This window comes from Trachemys scripta, chromosome 7 (genome assembly GCF_013100865.1).
Source record: "Trachemys scripta elegans isolate TJP31775 chromosome 7, CAS_Tse_1.0, whole genome shotgun sequence".
Taxonomy (NCBI): domain Eukaryota; kingdom Metazoa; phylum Chordata; order Testudines; family Emydidae; genus Trachemys; species Trachemys scripta.
This window is the reverse complement of record NC_048304.1, coordinates 27,950,693-27,959,953: the sequence shown is the minus strand read 5'-3', so window position 1 is coordinate 27,959,953 and position 9,261 is coordinate 27,950,693. Positions and strand designations below refer to the sequence as shown.

The following is a 9,261-nucleotide window of genomic DNA, read 5'->3' as shown; positions in this document are numbered from 1 at the left end:
TTTGGCTGGGGGTGTGAATGTGTGGGACAGGGCCCGGATTTAGCTGAGGGAGTGAGTGAGGCAGGGCCAGGGCCAGGTAGGGTGACCAGACAGCAGATGTGAAAAATCAGGATTTGGGTGGGGGGTAATAAGAGCCTATATAAGAAAAAGACCCAAAAATCAGGACTGTCCCTATAAAATCGGGACATCTGGTCATCCTAGGGCCAGGGTATGGCTGGGGATGTGAATGTGTGGGTCAGGGCCTGGGTTTAGCTTAGGGAGTGAGTGTGTGGGGCACAGCCAGGGTATGGCTGGGGATGTGAATGTGTGGGGCAGGGCCCCGGTTTAGTTTAGGGGGTGAGTGTGTGGGGCAGGCCTGGGGTATGGTTGCAGGGGCGAAGGGCAGGTCTCGGGTATGTGAGGTAAGTGAGAGGCTATGGCTGGTAAATAGCAGGGACAGGAGGGGCTGCAGTAAGGGACCCCCCGACGGTGCTGCACCGAGCCGGGCATGGAAGGGTTAACCAGGCCGGCGCGGTTCTATTTGCGGAGGCCGTAGCTCTAGGCTGATTAGAGCGCGGCTCAGCCCTCCCCCCCAGCCCGGCCGAGCCCCGGGGCGGCGGCAGCGAAGGAGTTAACCCTGTGGCGGCGGCGGGGGAGAGCAGCAGCGGGGCCGAGCAGCAGCAGCCGCCGGGTTGCTAGGGATGGAGAGATCCCGTGTCACCCGGATGTGAGTGTCATGTTGGCCCCAACTCTAAGGGATTTGGCAGCACCGGCAGCAGCAGCGGAGAAGCAGCAGGAGGAGGAGGAGCAGCCCCTCGCCTCTCATTAGTCGCTACCATGGGGGTCGGATAGTGGGGAGCGCAGGGGGCAGCACACACCTGGCGTGGGGGTGGGGTGGGAGAGTCTCTGCTTTTATTCCGTTTACACCCTGGAGAAAGTGAGAATAATGCACCACCACCAGCAGCAGGAGCAGCACCCAGAAGGTAAGAGCCCGGTTCATCCAGCAAGGGCAGCAGCATGCCCAGGGGAGGGGGGAGGGGATTACTGGGGGATTTGGGAGACCGGGATGGGGGGATTGGGGAGGGGGCGGAGTAGGGCATGGGGAAGGTTAGGGAGACGGGGGCTTTGGGATGGAGAAGGGATGCGAGTGGGGGATTAAGGATGGGAATAGGGCTAAAGATAGATATAGACGGAAGGGGATAGCGGGGATTTAGGAAGGGCATGGGGATAAAAGTCAAGGAAGTGGAAGTGGGGTAGGGATGCTGCCCTCGGTGTGTGACCAACATGGGAGCGGGTTTCATTAATGTGTACACGTTTGTCTTTTGCCCTGAGGCCATTAGTCTCAGCTGGTTGGGCTGCGAGCGAGAGGCGTGTGTGTGTCTCGCTCTCCGCGTGCGGACAAACCTGGCTGGAAATGCAGCTTCCCAGGGCAGGGGGGCTGTTTTGGGTGCGTGGGCAGGGGCAGGTGAGGGCTTTCCATGCGCTGCTTTCAGCCCACTTCCCCCTGGCGCCGCTGCCGGGAGCGCACGGAGAGAGACGACACATGGGGCTCGTGTGTGTTAATCTCCTTTGCGAACAGGCTCCGGCGCTGCTGCTCCCCCCCGGGCTGGGTTTAAATGATCCACCCCTCCTGAAATTAACAGTAAGTTTGGGCTTGTGGCCGTGCTGGAGGGCAGGAGCTCCCCTCGTGCTCCCCCGGGGAACCCTGACGCTCGGGCTTTGTTTCATTTTCAATGCTTGATTTAAAGGCAGATGGATGGTGGCTGATTTGTGCCGAGTCCCGTTGCATGGCATCCCAGAAAGGGAGGCGGAGGGCCAGCGGGGGGGGGGGGGGGGGAGAAATGGGGCCGTTGGAAAACGAGTCAGGTGAAACTGTCAGTGTGAAACTAACCCGAGGCAGGCACACTCTCTCTCTCGTGTAACCTAGCAATGGACCCAGCTGTTGATGTGCCGAGTGCGGTCTGATGGCCACCTCCTCGCGCTCTCTCCCTGTCTCTTGTGTCACATCTCGTGGGAGATCCACTGGTGCAGCAGGAAATATTGTAGGCTAGATCCAGGAGTGATCTCTTCCCAGCTGCCAGCCTAGGGAGCCATTTTAATATTCCCCATTCTCCCCCCCCCGCACACCCCCAGCACGAAGTTGGGCAAGGAGAGAAGCAGCAGCAGCTGAGGCCCGGGTCTATCCGCATCTCCATCGTACCCACACACGCACAGGGCAGGCTTTTTAGTGCCTCGCTGAGGTTGCGTGGGTGGGTGGGTAGGGGGTGGTGTTGATTTTGCAAATGGAACTTTTATCTGTTTTATGTCAGGTGAACTATCAGGGGATAATATTTCCATCCCCTGCTCTGGCAGATCTGCCCGAGTGTCATTCTCTCCCCTAATTTCCAGCACATATCCTGTGCCAACCTTCCATCTTTTTCCCCCACAGACATCTTCAAGTTCTGAGTTTACTGGGAGGGAGGGGATATGGCCTTCTGACAGGTGCCATTGGTACTAGACTCTGCTGCTTCAGCCGGGAAGCTTGCAAGACAGAGATCCTTGCTCTGTAGGGCTGTTTTGCCTTCTTTGTTGACCACCTAGATGAGATTATTTCAATGGTTTATTATTTTGAATTTGTAGTTTATTTTCCCTTCAAAAGGTTTGGAGGGTTTTCAGTATGTCAGTTTACAATGTGGAGGATACTGATGTTTTTGGAAGTGTTTATCATCAAAGGCTATTGAATTTTTATTGGAGGGAAGTGTCCATGTAGTTTCCTTTTTTAAGAATGCAGAAAGGTGAAGGATTTAACTTCTTGACAAGAATATTTCTAATTTGATAAATGATTCAGAATACTCTGAACTATTAGAATTTGTTTTGACCAAAATGAGGGGGGTGGGGAAATAGTGAATACTGTGCTGTTTTAGCAAAGTCAGTCACACACACACACACACAAAAGATAGGATTTGTTAGATATAAATATGATGATGTGCAAGCTGTCATCCAATTTGGAAAACTCCAGTACAATGCTTCAAGTGGAGGAGTCAAGATGAACAGTGTTTCGTTGTCAGCACATATCTTGACAGTCCTATTTAGCTGACATTTATAATACCGATTCCTGTATCTTTCTCATGGTGGAAGGAGCCTACTATATATATATAAAATGTATGTGTAAAAAGGAAACATCAGGAGTTATTTAAATAGCTCCATCCTTTTTATCTAGAATACTATATTTATATTTGTATGTAAAAAAAACCTAAAACGAAATGACTTTTTTTTTTTCTTCTGCAGAGGCAAACTATGCAAGTAGTACCAGAATTCCTCTCCCTGGTGACGGACCAACTATTCAGTCAAACAGTTCAGCACCATCCAAGCAAACTGTTCTATCTTGGCAAGCTGCAATTGATGCTGCTAGACAAGCCAAGGCTGCCCAAACTATGAGCACCACCACAGCCCAACCTGTAGGATCTCTGTCCCAAAGAAAACGCCAGCAATATGCCAAGAGCAAAAAACAGGGTAATACATCTAACAGTCGGCCACCCCGTGCCCTTTTCTGTTTATCCCTCAATAACCCAATACGAAGAGCCTGCATTAGTCTAGTAGAATGGAAGTATCCTTTTGATGCAATTTTGTTTTTACCATTTGTTCTTTCAATATTCCAAATGTGTCAGAGAGATTGTCTAGGACAGCACAAAAACTCAATGAGGCCTTGGAACAGGAGCAGAACAGTATTTAAATTGTTTTGTTGTAAAGTTATATGGTATTGGATTTGAGGTTATATTTAGTATTTTATTTGTAATAAATAGCAGTCTCACAGTTTTACATTTTTAAAAATATGAAATTAATTTTCATATAGATATGTGTATAGGTAAAAAAAGTCATTGGTTTAAACAATGTATTGTAATGTTTTAGGTTTCAGGTTTTCTTTTACAGTTAAGAAATTGTATATTAAAATAATAGTGTTCCTGGCAGTGGAAGCATTTTTAACTGTTGGGGAGATAACACATGTTGATGCACTTATATGCACATGTGTAACCCATTGATATTAATGGTAGTTACATTAAATCCCTGCTCATCAAAATGAGACTATATCCCTTAATCTGTCAGCATTACATGGAATTTCATTTCCCTAATTAAAGTAAATATATGAAACATAAATGTACAGAGAAAAGCAAGGTCACAGGTTTGGTATGTTTCCCAGCTATTTTGCCCCAAGAAAAAACACACTCAAATCATTTTGTCCCTAGAGAATATTCTGTACATGCCCTTGTAAAAGATAGTTATATGGTTACATATTTATTTTTTTTAAATTAAATAAATTTCTTTGTCCCAGGCTGACTGATGCATCTGGTGATCCAGATAGCCCCTTCCTTCCTCACCTGCCGTGTGGAATTTTTACTCCTCTGTTGAAGCCGAGATAACATCTCCTATCCCCCAACCTGTCCACTCACTTCTGTCTACTTCACATCCCTCCATCAAATCCCCAGGTTGCAAACATTATCATTCTGATGAAGGGAGACTTGATGGGACAAAACCTGTCAATGCTTCATTCTAATTGGCAGATACATAATTGCTTGAGTAATATGAAGTATTTCCTCTCCACAGGCTATTGCCCTATAGCTCTCCCAAGCCTGTTTGCCCAAGGAGCAAGAAGTGAAGCCTAGATCTTCTGCATGGCAATTTGCTACATTACTGCTAGGCCCAGTGAGCCAGATGCAGAAGTCCTTTCAAAATAATGCTTACCTAATGGAGAAGTAGGGAGACATTAGGAGCCAAGCTGCAGATTCACTCTGAGCACATACAAGTAATCTGCAGTACATGATTCATCTGAACTTTTAAGACATATCGACAGCCAAAACACATATTTGGATATGTTCCCTATATAGTTATAGATGAGAGAGCAGAACTGCTAGCATATATTCACAATGGCTTATGTTTGGTTTGGTTGTTTTTTCTTGCTTCAGTGGTGGGGGGTTGGGGCTGGGATTTTAAAACTTCTTTTGAAGAGTTGAGAGAATGTATTTTTCATAAATCTCAAGTAACATTTTAAAACAGATAATATCATTTTGCGGGAGTCCTGGGGAGGGGAGGTAAAATTTTGGCCTGTCAACCTAGATAATTTCCCTTTAATAGCAAATGACTGTGCTAGCAAGTAGATTGTTAAATGCCAAAATAAATGTGTTACTTCGAACAGACCCTCCAGCTGAGAGCTGTTAATATAAAACATTTGGCAATGGCCAGTGCTACTCTCTTTTATAAAGATGTTCTTTTGAGTTATTTTTTAAACATAATTTAATTACAAGTTAGAGTTAGTGGGCCAAATTCTGCTCTCCTTTAAACAGGGATAAAGTGAGAGAAACTCCAGTGAGCTGGTCTCTCTCAGGCTGAGTAGAATAACTGAGAGCAGAATTTCGGCCCAGTAGCACTACATCATAAAACAAAGTTGTAATTTACTAAAATGCAAATTGATATAATCTACTCATTTCAGCTAGCAGAAAAATGCAGATTTAGATAGATGTATGTTCTTACTTTGTATGTTGAGATCTACTGTACATAAAAGAACAACCATTGATCTTAATGGGAGTTGGAAACATAAAGTCTGTTATTCAGGATGGATGAATTTTCTCCTGTGAAGAAAGCCAGAAAAATAGGGCTTAAGTGGTTTTAAGGTATGCCTAGTCCTTGTGCTGGCTCTCTGCATAGCATTGAATTTCATCCGCTGAGATTATACCTCTAAGGCAATTAAGACCATTTTCAATATACTGCCCGTGATGCACATACAAAATTCCCATAGATAGAAATCAGTGAGAGTTGTGCATGGAGTTGCGGATAGTATATGTCTCTAAATAAATATAAGTGAAATATCTTGCTTCTCTACCCAAATTCTGTGCACAGGCAGGGTAAATGAGCTGTGTGTGGGTGAACTTCAAAAGTTTTTTTTATTTCTTGGGGAAGAGGAATCATGTTCCCAGTGGGAATGGGATTGGCTACCTGTTGTTGCTATTTCAGCTCTTGGACTAGGATAGTGGTTGCAATTCTTGTATATCCTCTACATGGAAGTTGATAGCCACTGGGTCTATGTAATTGCAGAACAAGTGACCATGTCCCTATTCCATCCTGGCTCTGCTTATTTAAACCCTTATCTACAAGCTCTGACTGAGGCAGACCTGATACAGAAGGCAGCAGTTACAGACGTGAGACAGGTGCAGAACCTTCCTGCATACTCATGCCACAGCTTTCCAGCCCTTACACTGCAAAACTGCTGAAGTTCTGTTTCACTGGGACCTTCCTTGTCCCCTACTACAGTTTTCACTCTGTGTTGTTTATTCTTCCCTTGATGCATGTAATTTCCATTAAGGTTAATGGGAGGTGTATGTGCATAGATTTGTAAGTATACCATATAATCCAATGGCCAATTTATTGATTTAATATTGTGTGATTAGATTTACATCTCAGAATTTAATATAAAATACTGTGTGGCAGAATGAATGTAGCTATGCTCCTTGTCATAAAAGAAAAGAGGACATTTCAATGTCATTGTGATCGAAAACAATAGGGTATGGTGATATAATTGATGCTGAGGAAGAACTGGTTGTCAAAGTCATCACTCGAAAGATTGTAATGAAAAAATCAGACATTTTAAAAATAAAATGTGAGTACAAGATGTAGAAATCAAAAGCAGAATGAGACTGGAGTTATGTATATATTCAAAATCCATATATTCCTTAACAAGATTTTTCAGACCATTTGACATATTTATACTACTGGCTATTTTTGCCAATTGTGTGGCCTTAGCTGTTTACATCCCATTCCCAGAAGATGATTCTAATTCAACTAATCATAACTTGGTAAGTATTCTTTGATTTCCTTTCTAGATTTATGTTGGTTTATTATATACTTTGACAATTAACTGTTGATATTAGGGAGCAGTTGTCAGTATGAATAATAGCTTTAGTTAGAAAAAATGGCATTTAGTGTTACTCTGAAACAAAATGTCTTTGAAATATTTCACTGCTTTGGTTGTCAATTTCAATGTGTGTTCTGTAGTATCTGCTGTAAGAAGAGAATTGACAAAAATTATAAAATTTTGGGGCAATATACGTTGATGATAGTGTTGCATATAAAAGAATGTAATTTAATTTGTCTGTTACTGTTGTTTAGATTAAAATTACTTTGCTGTTTTTTTGCTCTTTAGTTTTTTTAAATCAGTCTTCTTGAAGTCATACTGTGCTTCCTGGTATATTAGTTTCAAGTGTTTTCAGATTTTAATGCTAAATTCTTAGCCATATTTTAGAGTTTATATTAGTTGAGGGTTTTTCTTTATAATAAACTAGTCCAAGACAAGAATTTATACAATGAGCGTTGTTGTATAGTTGTTATATAATTAGAACACGGCCCTAGTGGAAAAAGATGAAATGTTGTAAGGGGGAGGTATTGTTTTAATGAAGACATTCTAAAGGAATGTTTATGTACTTTAAAGCTGAGTTTTAAAAAGAGACTGCTGTTGCTATAACAGAGATTTCTAACCTGGGTTGCAATGTGAAAAGTGTATCATGTACAGCAGAGTATATCTAGGATTAAAAATAATTTACTACAGTTGTGTTTTATTGTTTGTCATAAATCTATATTAATAATTTTTAAATTGCAATGTAATTGCAAGAATATATTTTATAATAGTATTTGTAATTCGTATTGTATCCAGTATTAATATTGGATTGCATTGGACTAATTCCATTATTTATATTGAATAGTACCTTTAACATTTATGATACATTTGAAAAGCTGGAAGAGTTCATAGGTCCTGACTGTGCGGTCTTTGCACACTCAAAATCCTCATGGGAGATTTGGGTGTGTAAAAAAACAAACAAAAAACCCCAAACAATAGCAACAACACAGGATTGGACCCAAACTAGTAAACAGATAATGTGGGATTATTTTTGTGTGGGAAATCTGGGTTAATGCATAGCCTTACATGAATGAAGACCTTTGTTCAGGTTATAATTTGTAATCTTGTTTATTTTACTATAGATGATAATTCTTATACATTGACTCATTTTGTGCATTTTTTGTTTACCAAGGGTACAAGATTAAACAAATATAGACAATAAAAACACTGGCAAAAGGCAGACTAATTCAGGTCAATGTAAAGAACAATTTATGCAGCTGAATATCTGAGCCAATCAACAATCTGTTTTTTCTCTGAGAAATTCAGGGCAGAAAACTCCATAGCTGTCAATCCATCAGAAGGTCTCTGTTAATAACTAATTTCATAAAGCATCACATGAAAAGGGTAAAATATTTGTGTGAGAGGCTAATAATTTTATAGTTTGGTGGGTTTTTAAGCAATAGTTTTTACAAAAGCTGAACTCAAATCTTTCTAACCTAATTTTATAACGTGTTAACATTTAGGATTAAAGTGTGTGCTTATTCCTTTCTTGCTTTCCAGCTTTTTAAACTCATATAGCCATATTGTTTTAAGCAGAAATAAATTATAGTCTTTAAAACAGAGATTCATACTCATTTTTTAGCATTTTAGAGAGGCTTTTTTTGGACTCCTTTAATATACATCAACAAATTCTACATCTTGATCACTCTCCTATTCACATTCTGCTCTGTGTTATATTGATGTAAATTCTGAGTAACTCTAGAGCAGAATTTAATCTAGTGTTTTTATTTTGACAGCATTTTTTTGATACCGGGTCAGAGTAAGTCAGATAAAAGGGAAGGCACATATTTTATCTGTATTATATATATGATCAAATAAAATAAATAGATTGGAATCAAAGTGGATTGGCTGTTTCCATGGTGGTAGCTGTACATCATGAAATGGACTGACTAACATGTCTTTTTCTGTGGAATCCTGCATCTATGGACTCAGTATAGCCCAGTATAGCCCGATTTCTCCTCTAAATGTGGGTGGAGGCAAAGTACAGGAGCTGCACGTAGGTATCTTCCTGGAAATCCTCTAGGCTCACACGAGAACCTATCATGAAGGTTGGCTACTGCCCGTCAGCCCCTTCCTGACCCTTGGACCCTGAACTCATTGATGTGAGATAGGGGGAGTTCTGTGGTATTATGGAAGAAGTAGAGCTTATGTTATAGAACTGTTATTGTCCTCTTCTTCAACTATGTCTGAGTTCCACTAGCTTCTGTTCCTCTTTGCTCATGTTAGTCTGTGTTTGGTCAATGGCTGTCCTAATATCTCATAGGCTTTCAGATTATCTATAAACTTTAATTTATAAATGCAGTTAAAAACAAAATAAACAATTACACACATCACTAAAAAAAGCAGTCATTTAAAATGTG

General features: G+C 41.5%; 1 protein-coding gene across 1 annotated transcript in view; it reads left to right on the top strand.

Moving 5' to 3' along the window:
* Positions 1-889: 889 nt before the first annotated feature.
* The window catches only part of CACNA1D (calcium voltage-gated channel subunit alpha1 D), a gene marked incomplete in the record, with an annotated part of 323,715 nt that continues 315,343 nt past the window's right edge, over positions 890-9,261 (top strand). Inside the window, 3 exon segments of the mRNA XM_034775831.1 lie at positions 890-962; positions 3,247-3,565; positions 6,698-6,803. Of these exon segments, the coding sequence (XP_034631722.1) occupies positions 926-962; positions 3,247-3,565; positions 6,698-6,803 (462 nt within the window).